The sequence below is a fragment of the Sardina pilchardus genome, chromosome 21 (genome assembly GCF_963854185.1).
Source record: "Sardina pilchardus chromosome 21, fSarPil1.1, whole genome shotgun sequence".
In the NCBI taxonomy this organism is placed as follows: Eukaryota; Metazoa; Chordata; class Actinopteri; order Clupeiformes; family Clupeidae; genus Sardina; species Sardina pilchardus.
In genome coordinates, this window is record NC_085014.1 from 8,277,776 (window position 1) to 8,301,775 (window position 24,000).

Sequence of the window (24,000 nt, forward strand, 5' to 3'; positions counted from 1 at the left end):
GTGTCACAAACAAAGGCACATTTCCTGGAGGAACATCAGGAGAAAAGAACTCTTTTAGGCACAGAACTCTGGAGAATTCCATAACAGCAAGTGGGGATGTAGGGAAAGAAAGGACACCGCAAAACAAATACAAATAAACAAACAATAAAGATTCCATCACATCTTGGGGTATGGGCGACCACTTCCTGATATTCTGACGTGCTCCCAGTCCTCAACCACCCATTTAGCTTTTTGTAGATGCCTGTAGTAAAGGATCCTCCACTACACTACCATTACAGTGTGTGTGTGTGTGTGTGTGTGTGTGTGTGTGTGTGTGTGTGTGTGTGTGTGTGTGTGTGTGTGTGTGTGTGTGTGTGTGTGTGAGGGGGCTCTGTTTATGGATGCAAATTTTGATATTCTAATCTTCTCATGACAAACTCTGTCTGATGAACACATTCAGGAGGGGGTAGCGACTTGGATGAGCAATCTTGGCCTGTGGGAATTCTGGGAATTCTTTGATCTTGTCTGATAGCGGGAAGCTACCCTGTGTCATATGACAACACTATTTGGAGAATCGTTTCCGGCGAGTTCTCTGAAGAGCCATTCCTCTGGCAATCATCCCAGATAGCGTGCAATTCCAGAGGGTCTCCCATCCCAAAATGGAGCAGTTTTCCAGAAAGCATAGTTCAATGACCACCTACGGTTAAATGTTGGACCAGCTATCACTTTGAACACTCTCTCTCTCTCTCTCTCTCTCTTTCTCTCTCAGCTGATACCATGGTGGTAGTTCAACGATGCTTTCGGGAGAGACAGTCCAGGCACGGATTCGGTCCGCTCCAGCTCAGGGCCGGACACAAGTCCAGGGTCAGCAGCTGTTGTTATTGGGGGTATTCGACTTGATGTCGCCACCTGCAGCCGTCTCAAGATTAAGTGATTATTCCTGCGATTCGAATACGTTTTCAACCATGACGTGTGCACAATTCCAGTTTGACAACGTATCAGAATGTCAGAAATAATCACGTAATGCAGTCATCTTAAGACAGCTGCAGCGCGGCTACATCAAGTCGATTCCCGCTATCATCATTATGGCTGTGTAGCCCGTAAAGACCAGGCCGGGCCTGTACTGAGGAGGGCACCAGTGTTAGGCTTCCTCGAGCTCCACTAGCACACCATCACAGTCTTTGGGGTGCAGGAACATGACCGGTTTCCCATGCGCCCCTATCCTTGGCTCCGGAGACAGCATCCGGATGTTCTGTGCTTTCAGAGCCAAAATGGCCGCCTTGATGTCGTCAACCTGCATCACAGAGGTGGGGGGTGGGGGGGGGGGTATTAGCATTTCAAGCAGGGAAAAAGCTAAAGGTGTGAAACTGTCACAGGTATTAATGAGAATTCAGACAGGGATGACAACTTAAGAGCATTCATACATCTTACAGTGTGATTACTGCATGACACCGTAGCAAAGGTGGAAAATTGCCGTAGGCATCGCTAACACTGTAGATTAGGAAGAACTGACATTTTATTCGCCTTCACTCTCAAGATGAGCACTGTTGTCACAAGATTGTTAGGGTGGAGAGAGTGGGTGTTGAATAGAGGGTGGCTTTCTGTAGCACCTTTCTAGCCTGGCTAACACCATGCTACTCAATCTTTTAAGATTGAACATCAGTCTGGGGAGTCTGCGCTTGATCTCTACTGCACAAGAGGTGTGACTAGTGGGCATAGTTCAAATGACTCCGTACACTTGGATAGTCCTTCAACCAATCAGACCAATGATCCTGGTGCGCTTTTTGGATACGTTAGTGTGTGTGATTGGACCCATCAAACGTGGACAGGAAGCAGGAGAGATGGATGTGCAGGTTTCCAGCCTGAGCTGCAGGGCGAAATCCAAATCTCCGGCAGATCAGGCTGGGTTTACCCAGCCTACAGCACCTCTCCTGGCGGAGCAACAGTCCCTCACCTCTCTGCAGATGTGATGCATTCCCCCGGAGCAACAGTCCCTCACCTCTATGCAGATATGGTGCATTCCCCCGGAGCAACAGTCCCTCACCTCTATGCAGATGTGATGCATTCCCCCGGACTTGTCCCTCACCTCTATGCAGATGTGGTGCATTCCCCCGGACTTGTCCCTCACCTCTATGCAGATGTGATGCATTCCCCCTCACCTCTATGCAGATATGATGCATTCCCCCGGACTTGTCCCTCACCTCTATGCAGATATGGTGCATTCCCCCGGACTTGTCCCTCACCTCTATGCAGATATGGTGCATTCCCCCGGACTTGTCCCTCACCTCTATGCAGATGTGATGCATTCCCCCGGACTTGTCCCTCACCTCTATGCAGATGTGATGCATTCCCTCACCTCTATGCAGATGTGGTGCATTCCCCCGGACTTGTTCTTCTGCAGGAAGCCAGCGATGGGGCTCTTCTCCCCCAGCGGGTGCAGGAGCTCCAGCTTGGTGTTGCCCAGCTCCACAAACACAGTGTAGACGCCGTGCTCCGGCAGGGCCGTGCTCGCGCTCACCTGGATGGATGGATGGATGGATGGATAGATGGATAGATGGATAGATGGATAGATAGATAGATAGATAGATAGATAGATACTTTATTTATCCCCAATGGGAAATTCAAGGTCCCAGCAGCTTAAGACATCACACACACACAACATACACTACAGTGTAAACAGGATAATACAGAGCAAATCAACAAATCAACATGACATAAAGAGCAGTAAAAAACTAGATATTCTAAAGACTAAAGATAAAGGTGTGCATGAGTGTAATGAGGATTGGTACAGCGATCCAGTACGCCCTGCAGTACCTGGGCGCCCAGCACGTCGCGGTACAGGGCGGTGGCCTTCTCCAGGTCTGGCACGGCTATTGCCACGTGATTCAGCCGGCCCAGCTTCCAGACTGAAGGTGGCACTCCCTGACGGAGTGGAGTTGATGAGGAGAAGGCTCTGAGAGATGGTGATGTGTGGCGTAGGCCTATGCACCTGGAGAGACCTCTCACTTGAGAGACAATAACAATGACTGGTTATGTTGATGCAAGTTCATGTTGCATGGTTATGTAGATAAACGTTTATTTTAAAACAGGTGCAACAGGAATTCTTCCAGCTCAAACAAATGCATACAAAACAGCAAACACAACCTTGGCAACATATCTATTCTTTATGTCTGACAGCAGTAGAAAAAACACACGAGTTTCTGTTCTCTGAACGACACCAGGGAGGGTTAAAGCGGATCTTTGGCGACACCTACGGTTAGGCACTGGTAAGGCAAGACAGCACAAACATGTCCAGAATGCCACATTTCATTTGGTAAAACGGGGACAGACCCCTCTATTCTCATTGAGCGTACTGTACCAAAACATGACATGGGGTTGAGCAGTTCCCTTGACGTGCAAATTAAAAGTATTTGTGAGAGTTCCCTGAATAAACGGCAGCGAAACCTGATGTAACAGATGATGCTAAATTAGCAAGCTAAACATGAGGAACGGTGAGATAACGCTATCGAAATACTGACGCAAACTTTCCCCATTGCAACTTGCTACATGTTATCGAAACACAATATGTTAGACAATATAATATATTCAGATGCTTCGTAGACTTTTGTGAATTTATCGGGTTTTGTACATTACCTGCAACCTTCAGCAAGGGAGACGCCATGTTTTAAAAAAATAAACTTTATTGAAAACTATTGACTTAAAATAATGACAGCAATTTGCCAAATGGACTGCGAAACACGTCTCTTCAGAACACTGTTTTTAAACAAAAAGATTTTTCAATAACCCTCATAAAACACTGATATAGCTTCAAATAGGAGCTTGTTGTGACATTGATTCTCGACACTCTCAAGTGCTCTGCGACCAAGCGTTCCGACGACCCAAGTTTCCGGGGACGCTATTTACAGTTACTCCTAGGTTCCCCATGTGAGGAAAAAAATCATGGCGACGGGGGATACCAGTAACACGTTGGAGAGCTGTATGAGTATTCTTAACGATAAAACAGCACATCCAGAACATTTTTTAAGGTGAGGCACACGTATTGATGAACCTGCTTTCACTGTCACTGAACGATAACTGCAAGGAAAAGAGGTGTTGTGTTTTTCCTGGGTGACAAGCTAGTTACCTATGTTGTAGCTCTCTGCATTTAGTAGCTACTGCTAACGTTTTACTTTCTGTGTTGGTAATTTCATCCCGTGCTGATCTTAACCAAATTGCTTTGTCGAAATCCATGTAAGTTAAATGTCCAGTTGTGCGAGTTCGGGAGGTGCTTCCGTTTAACGTTAGCAACACAACACTTCAACGTTAATAAGCTAAAAGAGAACTGTGTGTACCAGTACTGTTGAGCATAGCATGGTTCAACTATTACTTAAAAGCTAACTATCTTCTTTTTTATCACCTCGGTGTTGCCTGTGATCTTGTCGAGGTAGCAGAGGTAGCAGAATCTCAGGTTAACAGACCATGTGCCATGCAATATTTATTAAGTTTGCATTAGCTACCAATAGAGTTCCCATAGGGTAGCCTACTGTTGTACTTGGTGGCAAATGATACTTAGAGGTCTTCGTCCAGGGTCTTGCTCCTCCTGGATCTCAGTAGATCTCATTCTCTGTTTTTGGCTCTTACTTTGACTGTTTGCATTGCAGTCTCCAGGATGGCTTGGCAGCAGACTTCACAGCCCTCACAAAGACTCTGTACGATTTGCACAAAGCCCAGCAGCCGGCCGGCTTCAAGAGCAGCCCGCTGGACCTGCTGGTAGTGGAGAACTTCGACGAGGAGCAGATCTGGCAAGAGCTGGAGCTGCAGAACTGCCCTGCGCTCGGACAGTTTGAGGAGGCCGTGAGCCAGGTTACCGTGGACACAGGCCTCAGCCTTGTAGCAGAGGCCGAGGACGAAGGAGCCGCCGAGGAAGATGACGATGATGACGACGACGAGGATAAGGATCTGAGTGATGAGATGGATGAAGGTGAGGAAGAGGAGGAGGAGGACGAGAATGACGCGGAACTCGGGAACGAGGATGGAGACGGGTTCTCCGACGAGGACTCGGATGTGGACTTTGACGTGGACGCGCTGGAGAAGAAGGCCAAGCAGAAGATGGGCCAGAAGGGTTCTGCTGCCCAGAAGGGTTCCGCACCCAAACCTAAGTGGACGGAGCCGTCTGAGGTGGACGACAAGTTCTTCAAGCTGTCCGAGATGGAGGCCTTCCTGGACGACATGGACCGACGAGAGGGCAAAGACGACAAGGGCGGTGAAGACGTAGATTACTTCCAGGACTTGCCCTCTGGAGATGAGGAGGAAATGACCTTTGATAAACCAACGGTATCAAAACGACAGAAACAGGTAGGCTCATCTGCTTTTTAGGTGTTGGATATATTTAAACAGTTGGAATTTGCATGAATGAATCATGACTGAGTGAATGAGTTTTCATTGTTTAATTTCCCTTTACTCTGGCAATGCAGCAGAAAAGCTCACGGAACCTGAAATATAAAGACTACTTTGACTCGGTGGATGAAACACAAACTCAGAACACAGCAGATGAGGAAGACGAGGGGGAACCTGATGAGGGTGGTGAGGATGACGAAGAGTTTGATGAAGAAGACATGGATGAGGAGGAATTTGATTTAGAGGCGTAAGTCGAATCTTTTCCTTTATCTAGTTAAGACAGGAAACAGCAATTTACACCCAATAGCAATTACACACGTAGACATATTGTTTGAATCACAGCATGATAAAGCTACATATTGTATGATCTGTAGGGTTGGGTATCGTTTGAATTTGAACGATTCCGATTCCGATTTCTGTTCCTTGTTTCGATTCCGGTTCCTAACGATTCTCGATTCCGATTCTTGTAAGAAGCAAGGTCAAAAAAGTTTGAATATTTTAAATGAGCTAGCTAACCAACAGTCTGATCTTCTCCATCAATTTTAATTCTATGAACTTTTTACTTTTTATGAACTTTACTATAAATTTCTCACAGGGCTGTTTTCGACTACAATATATATCAAATCTATGAACTGTCGTCTTGTTGCCTCAGCTCGGTTATGCAAACACCTTCTTCATTGGTGTTTAGCGGCTTCTTCTTCCGGTTCGTGGACTGGGAATCGATACTAGGAATTGAAATTTAAACTTTTGGGTTTATTTTGGTATTTGGGTCCCATAGGCTATGCACCTATGAACACGTGCATTCATACAATTATGTCAACATACATGGTGATAATGAGCTTTATTGGCTGGCCCAACACTAACAGAAAAAAACTGCCTCAAAAGGCTATTTTGTAGTTGAAAGTTTTAAATGTGCAAAAACAAACTATATATTTGTAGGCTATACAAAGTAAAGTATAGTCACAACAATGGTAAAACAAAAATTATAAAAAATAAAACCTAATTGCACAAAATGAGACATTTTTAAAGTTGAAAAGTTGTCCAATGGCTGATACTTTTCAGTCCTCCTAAACTGCCTGCTTTGCATTGATCTCGACCGAGACGAAAACATGGAAATTACGTTTCAATTCGTCAGTGAACTTGCACTTGTGTTTCGGCATGGCTGAAGATGCCGGATAGTTTTGCGCGTTGCCAGTGGTAAACAAGGAAGTGTGCGCTGATGAGGTGAATAACCAATTAAATGTTTAGGCCGAGAATATCGACCAATGACGGTAGCTCTAAGGTCGGGCTCTACACTTCAACTCAATGCAAAGCGAACTGTAGGGGAGGGTGTGATTAGCCTAGGCTACTATGTGAATGAAAGAGAGAGCAATGCAATTCGGTAGTTAGGCTAGAATGACAAAATCCCGGACGATTCTGAAATTTCGCCCGGACACATTTTTAGGTTTCAAAAAGAGGACATGTCCGGGCAAAAGAGGACGTCTGGTGGTCACCCTACGGTAACTGTGGTCTTTAGTTAAAGTGAAGATTGTACAAAATCCCTGCTCCTCCCGAAAAGGGACGTTGTCTCTTTAAGAGCATCTTGCGTTGTCCACGAGGGTTATGTGTGCATGCTAGACGTTACGGGGCAGTCACACGCTTGCGTCCGCCAACGTATGCCTCATTTTGTCACATTTCCATAAACGCGAACTGATTGGTTTGTCAGTGTTCGAAAATTTGCATACACGGAATTTCATTGGCTGGCGCTTGCGCGATCCGTCAAAAGTTGAACATTTCTCAACTTTTTAGCGGAGGCAACGTATCTCAGGCAACGCATCGGACCCACAATTCAGTGCGGCATGAAATGAGGTCCAGCCAATGTAAAGTGAATGGGAAAACAACGGACGAACGTTGGCAGACGCAAGCGTGTGACTGCCCCGTTACGGTACGGCCAGATCTTTCCGGCACTTCACTTTGTCGTGTCGCAACCCGCTATTTCCCTATGGGTGACGTCAAGCGACTTTAACGGACCCGCAAAGCATTCCGGGAAGGCAGCGCTGCATTTGAAAACCTGTCGCGCGACAGAAAAGCTGGCCGATCCCCAGCTCTATGCAAATGAGTCCGTTGAACGCGAGCCGTCTGTCCAATGAAAGCACGAGGTAGTAGGTTCGTCGTTGTAGTACAACAGTGCCCGTGAAACTTGGTTCCGTATACAAGTCAAATTCATGTTTAAACGAACTCTTCCACGACCAGCTAGTTGTCCATAAAATAAACGAAACTTGGATTTGGAGAAATACATTGACTGTTGGTGTTTCTGGTGAGGATTTGAGATTGCATTGAGTAGTTTAAATAAAACAATATTTCAAAATGGCTTGCATAGTTTGTGTAGGCTATTAATATTTTCGTATGCTGTTAAATACACGCCTAAAATGGTGTATATTTGTGAGAAACACTTTAGACAAGTTAAAACGAACTGCTTATGAACTGCTAACTGACAATTCAAACGAAACGCCCACTCACGACAAACGAGGGGAAGACGTGCGACACCTTCCGACACATATGTAGTGCATATGTGTCCACACCGTTACTGTTAGTCCAGCAGCACATTGTTTGAAAACTTGCCACTTTATTTTGTCCTGTTGTGCGTTGCTGACCAAATGTAAGTGACATTTACTGTTGTTCAATGTTGTTTAATAAGAGTACGATGTCTTAAAACATATTAGCTTAATTGCCGCGAATGCGTGGAATGTTTAGCAATTAGTCAGTCATTAATCTTGTGATTCACACATCGTGTTGGTGCTATAATTTCATAGTTAACATGTTACAATGTGTGTTTGGAGTGTTCTGTGTGTTTTTTGATCTCCACTCCTCACACACTCATGCTCAGGGACGACATCAACGACGAGGAGAGCAGACAGGCCAGAGACGCTCTGAAGAGAGTGACCTTTGACCTTCCAGAGGAGAGCGAGGGTGAAGATATGGAAGATATCTTTGGAGGGAAATCAAAGTCCTCCGATTCAAAGTCTTCATTTGAGAAACGTCAGGACAAGGTGTGTTTGTGTTACTTCAATGTAGAATTACAGTTTTCCTTTCTGGCAGCTGTTCGTTTGTGTGTGTGTGTGTGTGTGTGTGTGTGTGGTTGAGGAAAGTGTGTGGGTCAGTGAGAACTATTAGGGATAGCAGATGAGTGACATTTGTCATGCTTTCCATCAGAATCAGCTTTATTGGCCTAAATATTCTACAATTGCTCTCTCCTACAACAAAAGCATTGTTAGAAATACAGAAATTGAATAACAAACAAGGAAGCGAGTGGTATCAAAACAACACACAAGTGTTAAAGAGCAGTGGTGATGATGGCATTTGGTGTGAGTCCCATCACCCCCCAAGCTGCGTGGCCAGTTCTGGTGCTGATGGGGGAACTGTTGATTGGCTGACAGATGGCGGAGCGGATCAGCGAGCTGGAGAACACGGCGCTGGAGGAGAAACCATGGCAACTGACGGGCGAGGTGACTGCTCAGACCCGACCGGAGAACAGCTTGCTGGAGGAAGACGTGGCGTTCGACCAGGCGTCCAGAATGGGTGGGTGTCTGTCTTGTCTGTCTCTCGCTCCCGGACTCTCCGCCAGAACGTGTGTGTTGTTCCCTTGTGACTCTTGCTAGGACAGGTGTGTGCTTCTGCGAGCGTGTGCCTCTCTTGCCAGGACATTTTGCTGTATAATGGATGTCCTCTGTCAAACTCTACTCCAGTATTTTGAAAAGGAAATAATTACAATATTACATTTACAATAGTAAATTTGCATAAACCCACATTTAAGAATATTCAACCTGTTGTGAATTCAAACCTTAACTAGAAATATTTCAGTAGGCTATACTACCTACCTACGCCAGATGGGCAGTCCGCCCCCGATTCCTTCCAACAAGGCACAGTTTAGCATCTAATGGGAACACAGTGGTCTCAACATTACACACACACACTGCTGAAATTGATAAGACTACATGAAAATGCACCATACCACTTTCTTATGCAGGTGTCTGAAGCAATGTATGCTATGTGTTTTGTGTTTTAAATATGTACTTGAATGTGTGTGTGTGTGTGTGTGTGTGTGTGTGTGTGTTCTAGCCCCTGCTATCACTGAAGAAACGACCATGAAGTTAGAAGAAATTATCAAGCAAAGAATAAAGGACCAGGTGGGTGCTCAGAGTCCCTGAAATATCTCTATCTATGTGGCTTAGAACCTGTTATGACCATCTTCAGAACCCTGAAATATATATGGCTTAGAACCTGTTATAACCATCTTCAGAACCCTGAAATATCTCTATCTATATGGCTTAGAACCTGTTATAACCATCTTCAGAACCCTGAAATATATCTATATGGCTTAGACCTGTTATAACCATCTTCAGAACCCTGAAATATATATATATATATATATATATATATATATATATATATGGCTTATAACCTGTTATAACCATCTTCAGAACCCATGAAATATATAGCAACCTGTTATAACCATCTTCAGAAGTTCATCAGTTGCAATCTCATTCCCGTGGTCTGAAACCTCCAGCTTGTAATACAGCTGTTGAGTAATTAGGTGTGTGTGTGTGTGTGTTGCAGGTGTTTGATGACGTGGTGCGGAAGGAGAAGCCGAAGGAGAATGTGTTTGAGTACAAGAAGCGGCTCACGCTAGACCACGAGAAGAGTAAGCTCAGCCTGGCAGAGGTCTACGCACAGGAGTACGTCAAACTCACAGAGGTACGGCCCAGACACACACACACACAGACAGACACAGGAAGGTGTTGATTTGGCCCATTGAGGAGGCCACGTGAAGGTATAAGTGTAAGTACATATGCTCTTTTGATCTCGTGAGGGAAATTCAGTCTCTGCATTTATCCCAATTCGTGAATTAGTGAACACACAGTGAACACACAGTGAGGTGAAGCACACTCTAACCCAGAGCAGTGAGCTGCCTGTTCAACAGTGGCGCTCGGGGAGCAGTGAGAGGTTAAGGCACTTCAGCCGTGGACTAGTTGAGGATCGAACCGGCAACCCTCTGGTTACAAGCTCGAAGCCCTAACCAGTACTGTAGGCCACGGCTGTCCCCCGGTAGGGTAGTGTGTCCTTGTGAAGGTGTCTTGTGTGTCTGATGTCCTCTGCTGTTATTCCCCTCAGGAGAAGACGGAGGAACAAGAAAACCCAGCCCATGTTGAGATCCAAAAGATGATGGACTCTCTCTTCCTGAAGCTGGACGCTCTCTCCAACTTCCACTTCACACCTAAACCGGTACGCAGCTACTTCCTCCAGCCCGGGAAGCGTCTGTCTCCATGGAGACCATGGAGCACTTTTACAGCGTGCACAACAGCAACCCGGTACCAAAATGGGGTGCTGTTGGTGCTAGTCATTGAATGACATGGAAGTAGAATTTTAAAATGAGTTTGAATTTAAAAATGTTTGAATGTAAAGATTGTATTTTTAGTTAAGTTTAAAAACGTATCCAGCCAACACGTCTGGAGATAGGCTGCACTGTCGGAGATGATGTGGTTGTAATGGATGGTCCTTGTGCCTGCAGACCATTCCCGAGGTGAAGGTGGTCTCCAACATGCCCTCCATCGCCATGGAGGAGGTGGCACCCGTCAACGCCAGCGATGCCACGCTGTTGGCACCGGAGGAAGTTAAGGTACGTCACTCTGGTGACGCAAATACGGCCTCATTCTCAAAAAACATAACAGCCCTAAAAATATGTGTTTTTGCCATTTATTTACTGTGATTTGTTTTGAACAGTTAAACACTTTAATTGTGATTGAGAGACAGACTGTGTTGTGAAAGAACTGCACAATCTAAATGGGAAATCACATGAAGAAAATGAAATGTGTTTATGAAGAATTGTTTATAACATACCTCCACAAGCCTTCGGAGCAACCACACTGATTGTCAGTTTAAAAAACGAGACGTTTCTAAGCAATCTCAATCAAGAATCTCAGATCAATGAGGAGACAATCAGAAGGTTTCTCTAAAGGAACCACCATTCACTTTAGAAGAGAACTGAGTGTTTCAAAGAGGTCCTGTTTTACCGGCGGTTTTTGTTCCCTCCTCAGGAGAAGAACAAGGCTGGGGACCTGCTTGGCGACTCGGAGAAGACGACCACCGATAAGAAGCGAGAGCGGCGACAGAAGAAGAAGGTGAAGAGGCTGAAGATCCAGGACAAGGAGAAGAGACAGAAGGTCAAAGCGGCCAAAACTGGAGAGAACATCAAGACCTCCAAGACCTCCAAGACCTCCAAGGCCGAGGTGGCCGACACGCTGAAGAAGCTGACCAAAGGAGGCAAAGCCAAGATCCTCACGGTCAGTCAAGTTTATAGCCTTGCTGTTATAGCATTGCTGTTTTGATCTGTTTGAGATGAAGCGCCCAAACCAGTGATGTCACATGCAACTGTAGTTCGTTTTCACCATGTCGCAAAAATAAAAAAAATCATACTGATCGTAAAGTAGGACCACTAGAAGCAATAGAGGTGACCCCAAAGCATATCATATGGAAGCCATTCAATTAAGTTCCCAACGTGGACAGAGATTTAAAAAAAAAAAGAGCTATGCAGAATCCCACTACCAGTAGGGGCGATGAGATTACTTTCCCTCCCTACAGAATTGTTCAACAACATTTTATAATACAGTACTTTATAATTCAAGTCATACATGTGTTGTATGATTTCAGTTTCAGAAGTTTAGAAAATAATGAAGTGTAGTAGCCACGTGTAGTACTAGCTTTGCTAGTGCAGTGAGTGTTCTTGTTTTAGACACAAACGTGTAATGTGTTTGTGTGTGTGTGTTTGTGTTCACAGAATGACGGCATGGACAAGGCTCTGCGGTCCTCGCAGGCTTTCTTCTCGCAGCTGCAGGACCAGGTGAAGTCGCAGGTGAAGGGCTCCAAGGAGCAGAGCGGCAAGAAGAGCAAGAAGAACCAGAAGGAGATCTCTGGCAGCAAGCTCAAGTTGTAGCCCGCAGACTAAACGCTCTGGCTTATAGTCATGTACAGATCTTTTTTTTTTAATTAATGTTATTATTATTCAGATGATATTACCTGTGAGTCCACTTCATCTTGTCATAAGAAATTAAAGAGTCCCCTTGATTTGTAAACTAGTGTTGTGGTTTATATGGGAAGACCATTACTCTAGTATGCTACTGTACTGATTGTTGTAGTCTGTAGCATGGCCAGTAGGAGGTGCCAGTGAGCTAATGTAGTGACTCAAATGCACCTGTGTGAGACTGTAATTGTGGTGGGGGCGGCAAAGTTCAAACACTTTGCAACGGTTTCCTGATTGACAGGTTTGATTTTCTCCCGTTTGGTGGGTTTGGATCAGAGTTGCTATCCTATCTTTGGCGTAAAAACACAACTCGTCCTATTAACAAGCCAGTGAGACCAGTATATCCACCTTAAGTTGTTTACAAATAACCTGTAGCTATCTATTAATGCAAGGAACGTCTGTCTGTGTCACTCTGTCTGTTCCACGCATAACTCTCGAACCACTCATCCGACTGCTCTCAAATTTGGTGGGTGTCATCCTAATGGCACGAGTGTGTGCATTGCCAAATTTCATGTTATGCAAACAAGAAATGCCACATCTACGGGCTCTACACTTGTTTACATAGATGCCATGAGGCGCAAACGTTTTTTTTTTAGAAAAAGAATGCAAACAATGGCCTCAGCTGTGCTTGCTCAAACAGTAGTTTGTGTGTCGAATCAAATACTTTACAATTTGGGCTGCCTTATTTACCATCATTTCCCAACTATTAGCCGCGGCTAAGTTATGCGGTTAATATAGTAATATGGCTTTTTCTTTTAAGGTGCATAAAACGCTGTCCTGCAGCTAATACACAGGAAATGAATGTACTGTATCCCACGATAAACTTCATGTGCTAATATTGATCAATCCTTTCAAATGGTCACAGTGGCTTAAAGAAAGTACAAAACAAACAAAAAAATATTTTGAAAGAGACAACTGCAGAACCATGTGTTAGGTCTTCTTTTATTATTAGCACTAAAATATTTTATGACAGTCACTGGCTTTACATAAAGACCCCACTCCCGTTACCATAGTGGCCATCAGAGTTGCCATAACGACCACACCACTGACTTCCTGGTATCTGCCTATTGGCCATCATGACCTGGAAGCCACTCCTCCTCCAGCTGGAGTGTCACTTCCAGAACTCGTTACCCACAATCCTTTGCATACCACACAAAGGAAATGCATATGGGACTACAAGTCCCAGCAGCCCCTGCCTAAGGTCACAGCTTAGACATCAGCTCCAGTCTCTGCTACTTCCCTCCTTGACAAAGAGAGAGGGACAAGGACTCTGAGAAACAGGGGGATAGAGAGGAGCAGAGGGAGGTGTACAGAAGGCCTGGTCAGCACTGACCACTAAGCAGGGGGGTTAAAAAGGCACAAAGGGGGCCCACAGTCCCTGTTATTCTCTTTAGTTTGGATTGTTTGTGGGTTTTCTTTTCTTTTTTTGCAGCTGCTGAAATTCTCCAAAACTCATACATAAATATCAGTGCTGTGTATACTTTATAAAATCAAAAATCAAAATGAACTCCAATGGTGAGCAGGCGTGCCAACCAGTACTAAAGCACTGCACACCCAACCATCTCCTTTAGTGGTAGACTACTGAGCCGTACAATACAAACACACACACACACATAAATAAATGAACATTACTTCATAGTCGTAAGGGATGAAAAGAAGTACCATATTAAAACAAAACAAAACAAAACAAACAATAGAAAACATCTAGAAATTCAAGCAAATGAAACTGTACACATCATTAGTCAGGCTAATCGCTACCCATGATGAGGGTACCACTTCCCATCAGCACAACCACCTGCACGGGCGCAGTCACACGCCCTTACCCACAGTCAACATACACACACACACACACACACACACACACACACACACACACACACACACACACACACACACACACACGTGTCACATCATGTCACTTGGGGAGAGGGTCATGGGGGTTAAAGAGTTAAGCGTTGTCCATGAGGCTCTGAGTTAACACACTTAAGGACACCAATGGTGCTGCGCAGAGCAAACATACACGTATACACACTTTACTATCCTGCAGGGACCACACACACAGTTATACAGTGCAGAAAACACGCACGCACGCACACACACACACACACACACACAGTGATGGCAAATCAACCAGCTGATCTGCTCAGCAGTCCTGGCCTAAGTGGATTTATGATCGGGCAGGATCCAGCCAGCCCCGGTGGGGTCCTATAGTTTACCACACAGCCTGAGTCCTGTCGACTGCTTGCCGTCTTCCTACAGTAACACATTAGCTAACTATCCACACTATTGTGCGCTAGCTAGCCATCTACACTATTGTGCTCTGTTTCACACACACACAGCCAATATTACACTAGCTAGCTAGCCACACGTCTATGCTCAGTAACCCACACACACACACCTACAGCCAATACCACACTAGCCACACGTCTGTGCTCACACACACACAGGCAGAGAGAGGGATACACACGCACACACACACACAGTTCATCATTTTGGTTTGTTAGTTTGGTGAATAATAGCTGTGATGAGACCCTGCCAGCAGGGCAGGAGATCACACTAACGGTTGGAGAGAGAGAGAGAGAGAGAGAGAGAGAGGGAGAGAGAGAGAGAGAGGTGGAGAGAGAGAGAGATGGAGAGAGGGAGAGAGAGAGAGAGAGGTGGAGAGAGGGAGAGAGAGAGAGAGGGAGGTGGAGAGAGAGATGGAGAGATATGGAGAGAGAGAGATGGAGAGAGAGAGAAATGGAGAGATGGAGAAAGAGAGAAAGAGAGTTAGAGAGATGGAGAGAGAGAGATGGAGAGAGAGAGAAATGGAGAGAAAGAGAGTTAGAGAGATAGAAAGAGAGAGAGAGATGGAGAGAGATGAAGAGAGAGAAATGGAGAGAAAGAGAGTTAGAGAGATGGAAAGAGAGAGAGAGAGAGACAAAGAGAGTTAGAGAGATGGAAAGAGAGAGAGAGAGAAAGAGAGAGAGAGAGAGAGAGAGAGAGAAGCGTCAGATCCCGCTCCTGTCCTCTCCTCTCCTCAGCAGTCATGTTAATATGAGACACTCTGCCACGTCACCAGGGCCATGCGGAGCCAGAGGGGGAAGAGAGGGGAGGTGCGTACTTAGCGGCAGTCCATCTCCAAGAACTCTGTGCAAAAACACGCTGGCATATATACACTCACACACACACACACACACACACCCCAAGTCCTTTTGCCAAATCACTGCTTCTTCCCCACTTCCTGTTCTTCCTCTTCCTGTTTCACCGCCCTCTTCCGCTTCCTCTTCCTCCTGCCCTGAGACGGAGCAGGCGGGATGGGGCGGGGCCTAGCGTGGCGTTGCGCCCGCCCCTCAGAGCGTCTCATTGGCCAGCGTCTCGGTGGAGAGCCAGATGCGGGCGCCGCTGAGCAGCTTGCTGAGGGGCGTGCCCAGCAGGCCGCGCCGGCACAGGTTGCCCACGGGCGAGAACGGGAACGACGAGCTCAGGTAGTCGGGCATCGGGAACGCCGCGGAGGAGAAGGAGGAGGAGGTGGTGGTGGAGGTCGGGGTGGAGGCGTCGGGCCCCGCCGGGGTCGAGAGAGGCGCCCGGAAGTACATCCGCCCCTGGTGCTGCTGCTGGTGGTGGTGGTGGTGGTCGGGCGGGGGCCGGGAGAGGGACTGGGGCCGGTGGGGGGTGTGTGCGGGGGGGCTGAGGGCCGAGCCTGGGCCGGGGGGGAGGGGGGACGGGGTTGCAGGAGGAGGGGGAGGGAGGCCGCTGGGGGTGGAGGTGAGGGTGGTGTTGGAGGTGGTGGAGTAGTGGCGCAGGTGGCTCTGGAGGGTGTGGATCTCGTCCACGAGCAGCGAGAGCTTGTGGAAGGCGGTGGCGGGTCCCCCGCGGGGGATGCGCGCCTCGGGCACCCAGCGCAGGAAGTAGAGGCGCCACAGCGCCAGGTGCGAGGGCAGCAGCTGGGGCAGGAGCAGCCCGTGGGGCTCGACCGGCCGCGCCAGGCGCTCGCGCACGAAGCGCTCGCACGGGGTCTCGCAGGGCTCGCGCGCCGGACCCAGCTCGGGACGCAGACGCAGCACCAGGGAGTTCCGCCGCGGCAGCGTGTCCAGCTCCGCCAGCTGGCCGTTCCGCAGGGCCGGGGGCAGGCCGCGCAGCGTGGAACTGTAGCTCTTCTGCTGCGGAACACAGAGAACCGCATTAGGTTAGAGAACCTCATTAGGTTAGTGGACGAAAGTCATTTGAACGATGCCCATTGATCACGCCTCTTGTGCAGCAGAAATAAAGTGCTGACTTCCCAGACTAATGTTCAATCTTTTGAGTTTGATCTTAGTATGGTGATAGCCAGGCTACAACAGAACACCAAGAATGGCATCTACCAGTGTGAAAAATGGAGTCATGTTTGTTTGTCATTGGCGTTCACACATACTCATCCAGGCAAACAACGCTAATCACCTTGGTGCGTTTGAAGGTCTTCACTGCCCCGTTCTGCACATAGGTGGCGCTCTTGCCCACGTAGAGCGGGTTGTTGAAGAGGGTCTGGTCCTTGGGGCTGAACTGCTGAGACCAGTCCCACACAGGGGGGAAGCGGAGGGCCTGCTCCTGCCCAAGAGGGATGCTCCTACTGCGGGCAAAGTCCTGCACAGCCGGGGGGGGTGGGGGGGGGTGGGGGGGTTAAAAAAACAAACTTTAAGCACGCACATCACGCACATCCAAGTTAATCAGGCGCAGGATCAAAAATATTGACAAATTGCCATTATCAAAGCATTCAATGTGAACATTCAACTTGGCATCAAATGCTGTCCAAACTGCAGACTTAGGGTGTATTCACACCAGGAAGGTCCGTTAGTTCACTTATTTAGTCCGGACCAATTTTTTTTTCTTTTTTTCTTTTTTAGTGCGGTTCGCTTTCACACCGTGATTAATTGCAACCGGACCAGAATTTATAAACAAAAGCACATGTGCTAAGGTCGTTCAACCATTGGCTGGTAAACGTGTAGGTGGGGTGAAGAATAGGAAGCCAAAGTCAAAGTTGGCCCACGTAAATACTATGTTTGCGTACTGTAGCCTACTCGTTATTATCCTAGCAATAGTTTATACAGTTACAGCTTTGCAGAAGTGAGCGTCAAGACCGCGTTTGATGCAAGTTTAACAATCATGCTCGTAATTTTGCAACAACGAAGACGTGCAACAAAACAGCTGAGAAGAGCTCTCATGTGTGTCCAACATGCTAACAGCAGGCCTACGGAAGACGGAACGGGTCGGAGATGCAAAATCAAATTATTGTTGGCAAAAAAGCGTTAGCCCACTGCTGCTTACAGCTGTTGTGCGTCACGGAGCTATCCTACATTTCCCATAATGCGCAAAAACTACGGGAGCTCGTCAAATCCAAAAAAGGTAGATTTCTGTAACTGGGTCGGATCACGGTCGGTCTGCTTTCACACCATAAACGAACCGCACCAGGGTTCGATAGGAACCGCTCCGAGACCACCTCCTCAGCTGGGTCTCGGTCCGCTCGTTTGGTCCGCACTAGAGTTCGAGTGATTGTATTCACACCAGTCAAAAAGTTCCGAACCAAGCAAGAAACGAACTTGAGTTTGTTTTAATCGAACTAAACAAGGCAGGTGTGAATACCCCCTTAATATTGAGGACTGCAAGTCTCCTCCATGAGGAACAGACTATAGGCATAAGTATGCAAGTCTCACAGCACACAGTGTGTGTGTGTGTGTGTGTGTGTGTGTGTGTGTGTGCGTGTGTGTGTGTGTGCTCACCCTGCTGTGCTCTGCCCTCTGTTTGGGGCAGTTGAAGAGGAAGGTGCTGAAGACCGGGAGCCACAGGCTGTCGCTGAGCACCGTCAGGTACGTCTCCGTGAACTCAAACGCAGACGGGTACTGGTTCAGCAGCTGCCACACACAGTCCAGGAACAGCAGGAACAGAGGAGACTACACACCACAAGGAGAGAGAGAGGGAGGAGAGGAGGAGAGGGAGAGAGAGAGAGAGAGAAGGATGGGGAGAGAGAGATAGAGGGAGGAGAGAGAGAGAGGGATGAGAGAAAGAGAGGGAGAGAGAGAGAGAGAGGGGGGAGAGAGACGGAGAGAGAGAGAGAGAGGGAAGGAGCAGGAGTAAAGGAATGAAAGAGAGATGAGAGTTTAAGATGACTTTCTATCTGTGGGTTATATAGGCTCATTTCTAGCCTGTATTTAAGTCCTGCTGTAACCTCACTCTTCCGCAACTTTTCTGTCAATATGGCTTTCCTCCACCTTCCTCCATCACCCATAGGTATGAATACGTATGTACCACAACCATCCATCAGCATCACCCCTGTCCACAATCACTACCAAAGGCAATCCACCTCTTCCTGTCCGTCTCCCCCCAAAACACATACACAGTCACTCCCCCTTGGCATTGTCTCTGAAGTGGTCACAGCCACACAGGAAGTGGTGGTCCAGTCATCCACACTGTTCTTGTTTTCATTTCTATCCTCCACCTCCACGCTCACTGTCCCTCGCTCCGTCCCTCCACTTCCTCCTCCTCTCCTCAGCGTTATTTTAGCTCTCCTCCTCCTCCTCTCCTCCTCTCCCCAGCGTTATTCTAGCTCTCCTCCTCCTCCTCCTCCTCCTCTCCTCAGCGTTATTCTAGCTCTCCTCCTCCTCCTCCTCTCCCCAGCGTTATTTTAGCTGTACTCCTCCTCCTCTCCCCTAAGCGTTATTCTAGCTCTCCTCCTCCTCTTCCTCCTCCTCCTCCTCCTCTCCCCAGCGTTATTCTAGCGGTGGTTGGAGTGGTTCAGGAAGTGGGGAACCGCACTCACCCACTTGTTTTCCATCTGAACCCCCCCATTAGACCCCTCGCCTCTCCTGACTCCATCCATCCTCTCCCTCTTCCTGCTTGTGGGGGTTTAGACAAGTCTCACTTCTCCTTCTCTCTATTTTTATCCTTCACTCCTGCATCCCCCCTCTCTCTCTCTCTCTTTTTTTTTCTCCTCATTACTCTCTCCCTGAAACAAATCATAAATTAAAAAAATCCCCCTCTGAAAATAAAAACAATAAATTAAAAAAATCTCAGCTTCACTGCTCCAGGAAGAGGCTTCCCACAATCCCTCACTTCTTCTGTCCAGCCACAAACACCCCTCCCATCTCCCTCTTCACTCCTCCCATCTCCCTCTTCACCCCTCACATCCTCTCTTCATTTCTCCCTCTCTATCCTTCCTTCACAACCCACCTACTCTTCTTCTTTGCTTCCTCTTTGTCGTTCTTCTTGAGTGAGTGTTAACACAACAGGGAGGGTAGTATTTCGGCTTTGTGTGGGCAATACTAAGGTTTCAACAGTGTGTTCAAAGAATGTTAGTGAGGCCATTGTTTAGTAAAGAAGTGCTCTCTCTCCATCTCTCTCTTTCTGTCTTTCTCCAGCTCTCTTCCTGCCTCCATCTCTTTCTTTCTCTCTCCATCTCTCTTCCCCTCTCTCCATCTCTCTTCCCCTCTCTCTCCATCTCTCTTCCCCTCTCTCTCCATCTCTCTTCCCCTCTCTCCATCTCTCTTCCCCTCTCTCCATCTCTCTTCCTAGCTCCCCATTTCGCTCCCCATTTCTCTCCCCATCTCTCTCTTCCCCCCATCTCTCTTTCCCTGTCTCTCTCTTTCCCCCTCTCTCTCTCCATCTCTCTCTTCCTCTCAAATTCTGATCCCATGTCTTTCTCTCTCTTCATATCTCTTCTCTCTCCTCATTTCTGTTCTCTCTCTCTCTCTCTCTCTCTCTCTCTCTCTCTCTCTGTGCTCACCTCTTCCTTGTCGTTCTTCCTGAGGTGGTTGCAGCGGTCGAGGAAGCGGTGTCCGGCCATGACCCACTCCCTCTGGACTAGACTCTGGAAGCCCAGCAGGCAGCGGCAGTGCGGGTCCAGCATCAACTGCACCAGGCAGGACACCACGCAGCTCAGGTCACGGTCCTCCTCCTCTGCTCACACACACACACACACACACACACACACACACACACACAGACAGATGTACATAAATACACACACACAAATACATACACATACAGAACACACACACACAAATATGTGAACAAGCACGCAAAAATACAGAAGGAAGCACACACACACACACACACGCATATATAGCCAAACCTAACAAATCACACACACACACACACATTTTTCCACAAGATGACAAATCATACACACAAACAACCTGTCCAGAATGTGTGCTTACCGAGCAGAATGACAGAAGTGTGTTTTCCTTCCAGCATATACACAACCTCCACAGCGTGCCTTAAGAAAGCCCTGTAGAAAACAGGAAACACACACATGAAACCCACCACACTGAGCAAACAGTTAACCAGATAACTACAATTTCTTCTTCTTTTTTTTAATTATGACTTTTACCGTTTACTCTGTAGTAATACCCATCTGAAAGACAGCATAGGCACTGATGGTAAATGGACAGACTGACAGCTATAGTGTGATTGGTCCAAAACATGAAACCCCATGGCAACCCCTGAGGAAGCTGGAACTAGAACTAGAGCTGGATAAATATCACGCTGTTATTATCTGAATACGGAACCACTGACACTTTGAGACTTCGTTTCCATTTCACTTTCACTCCCTGCTGTATTTGGTAACAATACAATGGGAAGGACTAGTTCTGCTTAGCTAGGAAAGCTGCGGAGATACTTGCTGCTGAAACCTGTGTAGGTAGGTCACAGGTAGGGCACCTACACTTCTCATCACAGGTAGGTCAGGTATATCATGAGCACCTACACTTCTCATCACAGGTACAGTAGGTCATGCATTACGCTGAGGCAGAAGTAACAACACCATGCAAGAGAATGACGGTGAGTACCTAAAATATCAGAATGACTTCACCGGTGACTGGGTTTGTCTGTGTGTGTGTGTGTGTGTGTGTGTGTGTGTGTGTGTGTGTGTGTGTGTGTGTGTGTTTGAGAGTGCGTATGTGTGTCTATAAATATTTGTGCATACCTGACATAGTCCATCCATCGCGAGCTCTCCAAAGACGACAACCATTTCTCCTCCGATTCCTCAAAAGGCTCTGTGTATAGCACACACACACACACACACGCACACGCACACGCACACACGCACACGCACACACGCACACACATGAAAAACATAAAATACACAGTCAATCATATGAAAAGCCTTTACAAGCATGTGACAAAGTGTATAGCCCCACACACACAAACCCCACCCCCCACCATAAAATACACACAGTCAATCATATGAAAAGCCCTAACAAGCAAGTGACCTCTACCCCAAACACAAGGGCTTACCCAGCCAGTGTCTCCAACCCAGCTAACCCAGCTAACCCAGCCAGTGTCTCCAATCCCGCCAGTGTCTCTAACCCAGCCAGTCTCTCTAACCCAGCCAGTGTCTCCAACCCAGCCAGTCTCTCTAACCCAGCCAGTGTCTCCAACCCAGCCAGTCTCTCTAACCCAGCCAGTCTCTCTAACCCAGCCAGTGTCTCCAACCCAGCCAGTCTCTCTAACCCAGCCAGTGTCTCTAACCCAGCTAACCCAGCCAGTGTCTCCAACCCCGCCAGTCTCTCTAACCCAGCCAGTCTCTCTAACCCAGCCAGTGTCTCCAACCCCGCCAGTCTCTCTAACCCAGCCAGTGTCTCTAACCCAGCTAACCCAGCCAGTGTCTCCAACCCCACCAGTGTCTCTAACCCAGCCAGTGTCTCAGCACCTGTGCCTCCTGCTCTGTGCCAGCCTTGATGCTATCGCCTTCAGCGTGAAAGGCCTTCCTTTCAACTTCCTATCAACTACAGTATGTGGCTGCATGTGTTCATCTTTCTGCTGCTTCTTTATCTTAACAAAACATCCCATACCACCACACACACACACACACACACACACACATATGCATCGCCTCCAAACACCACTTAACTCAAAAGCCTCCAAAAATGTTAACAGAGTGAAAGTGTAAACAACCAACCAACCAAACAAACAAACAATCAAGCATCCAGACTGAAGCGTGGGGGCAGGTGTGTGTGCGGGCAGGTGTGTGTGCGTGCAGGTGTGTGTGCGGGCAGGTGTGTGTGCGTGCAGGTGTGTGTGTGGCCTCACCGATGACGCAGACGTGGCGCAGCTTGGCGAGGGCGGCCTGCACGTCCTGGATGTTGGGCAGCTGCTTGTCCAGGTCGCACTTGAGCACGTCGGACCGCTGCGGGTGGCTCTTAGTGATGGCACTGCTGATCCTGCCGAGGAGCAACAACACATGACCCTTCACATTTAACCTTTGACCCTGGATTGGCAGGTGTATAAAACTGTTGTTGTATATGTTTACCCATGTTTACCCCACTGGGACATTAACATAGCACTAAAGAAGCGTATGCGTCTTTTGCAACAAAGTAGGAACATACACTGCTGTTCAAATGTTTGGGGGGGGCAGTGTTCCTACCTGAACACTAAACGTCTTATGCGTGTGTTACAAGCGATCAGACCTGCTCAGAGTGCAGCAGAAGTGCCCTGCGACCCTTTGTTTATGTGCCATCAAAACGATTTTGGAAATGTTATTTTAAGGTGAAAAAGCTCTTTAGGGGTCTTTAAGATGCGTCCACATGAGGAGGCTCAGAGGCGCCCCCGTGCGCCCCACAGGCCGGAGCGCTGGTATCATGATACCCCTAAAGCCCTGATTAGCCTGCTGGGGTCTGGCCGGCCTAGAAATACCCTCAGCAGCCGGAAGTGCTGTAACATAAATCAAGTCAGCCACGGATACTGTCTGTATATATGGACCGTTTTAGCGTTGGTGCTACTTTGGTCTGTGTGTGTGTGTGTGTGTGTGTGTGTGTGTGTGTGTTTTGATTTGAGGACACTGACAAACACACACACACACCACAAGCGGCCATGAGAAAAGTCTGAATGTTGATCAGCAGGTTTTAACGCGCCCCTGCTCTTCTGCATTAAGTGTGTGTGTGTGTGTGTGTGTGTGTGTGTTCTGATGTTAGAAGGACATGAACCCATCTTCCTCTTTTCTCTTTTCATCTTTGAAATCTTTGCAGTCTGGTTTCAGTATACTTCCTCTCAGTCTATAAACACACACACACACACACCAACCTCTGGTCGAGTTTCCTCTGCTGTTGTGGATCGCTGATGCTGGACATTCGAACCAAAGCACTTCCGTTGGGGTGACTCCAGCACCACAGCTGAAGAGTGAAACCCACACACACACACACACACACACACACACAGAAACACACACACACACACACACAGAAACACAAACACATTTGAGCACAAGTTCTCCACACTTACAAACAACACACACGTTCAAACACATGCAAAAATACACCACATCTTTTATACAGCTTTACTCCCACACACTCAAACCACAACCACCATCTTGCAGCTACATGGAGGACCATTTACACACACACGCTCTCTCACAAACACACACACACACTTCACTGCTCTAGTGTGTGTGGGAGGGGTGTGCTGTCTCCAGTCATAAACATGATTTATAAGACACAGCCAGCACTTCTGATGGTGGTGTGTGTGTGCGCGTGTGTGTGTGTGTGTGTGTGCGTGCGCAACTGTATCCCTAGTATCAGGGTGCCTTTAGATTGCACTACATACAGTAGCTTGAATGTACAAGGAGGTTTATTTGTCACATG

At 47.4% G+C, this 24,000-nt stretch overlaps 3 protein-coding genes across 5 annotated transcripts in view; 1 reads left to right on the forward strand and 2 right to left on the reverse strand.

Annotated features, from left to right (window-relative positions):
• Positions 1–3,851, reverse strand: part of mcee (methylmalonyl CoA epimerase) — a 4,306-nt gene extending 455 nt beyond the window's left edge. The window contains exons 1-4 of the mRNA XM_062525262.1: positions 3,613–3,851; positions 2,794–2,984; positions 2,336–2,497; positions 1–1,273 (exon numbers count right to left, since the gene is read on the reverse strand). The exon at positions 1–1,273 is cut by the window's left edge and continues 455 nt beyond it. Coding sequence (XP_062381246.1) covers positions 1,121–1,273; positions 2,336–2,497; positions 2,794–2,984; positions 3,613–3,640 — 534 coding nt within the window. The 5' untranslated portion in view covers positions 3,641–3,851 and the 3' untranslated portion in view covers positions 1–1,120. The remainder of the gene's footprint in view (positions 1,274–2,335; positions 2,498–2,793; positions 2,985–3,612) is intronic.
• A 1-nt stretch (position 3,852) lies between these two features.
• Positions 3,853–12,464, forward strand: mphosph10 (M-phase phosphoprotein 10 (U3 small nucleolar ribonucleoprotein)). 2 transcript variants are annotated; one of them, XM_062525260.1, is made up of 11 exons: positions 3,853–4,004; positions 4,620–5,313; positions 5,433–5,602; positions 8,222–8,384; positions 8,772–8,913; positions 9,454–9,521; positions 9,952–10,089; positions 10,507–10,617; positions 10,904–11,011; positions 11,430–11,675; positions 12,170–12,464. In XM_062525260.1, the coding sequence occupies exons 1-11, from the start codon at positions 3,919–3,921 to the stop codon at positions 12,323–12,325; spliced, it is 2,082 nt and encodes a 693-aa protein (XP_062381244.1). In that variant the 5' UTR covers positions 3,853–3,918; the 3' UTR covers positions 12,326–12,464. The 2 variants fall into 2 exon arrangements, with proteins under 2 accessions (XP_062381244.1, XP_062381245.1); XM_062525261.1 differs by having other exon boundaries at positions 5,436–5,602.
• An 876-nt stretch (positions 12,465–13,340) lies between these two features.
• Positions 13,341–24,000, reverse strand: part of mtmr10 (myotubularin related protein 10) — a 43,290-nt gene continuing 32,630 nt past the window's right edge. Inside the window, exons 9-16 of one of the 2 annotated variants that reach the window (XM_062524139.1) lie at positions 23,444–23,532; positions 22,454–22,584; positions 21,348–21,417; positions 20,581–20,651; positions 20,148–20,320; positions 18,148–18,318; positions 16,832–17,014; positions 13,341–16,551 (exon numbers count right to left, since the gene is read on the reverse strand). In XM_062524139.1, the coding sequence (XP_062380123.1) occupies positions 15,745–16,551; positions 16,832–17,014; positions 18,148–18,318; positions 20,148–20,320; positions 20,581–20,651; positions 21,348–21,417; positions 22,454–22,584; positions 23,444–23,532 (1,695 nt within the window). In that variant the 3' untranslated portion in view covers positions 13,341–15,744. Of the gene's footprint in view, positions 16,555–16,831; positions 17,015–18,147; positions 18,319–20,147; positions 20,321–20,580; positions 20,652–21,347; positions 21,418–22,453; positions 22,585–23,443; positions 23,533–24,000 lie in introns of both variants that reach the window. The other variant, XM_062524138.1, reaches the window with a different exon arrangement.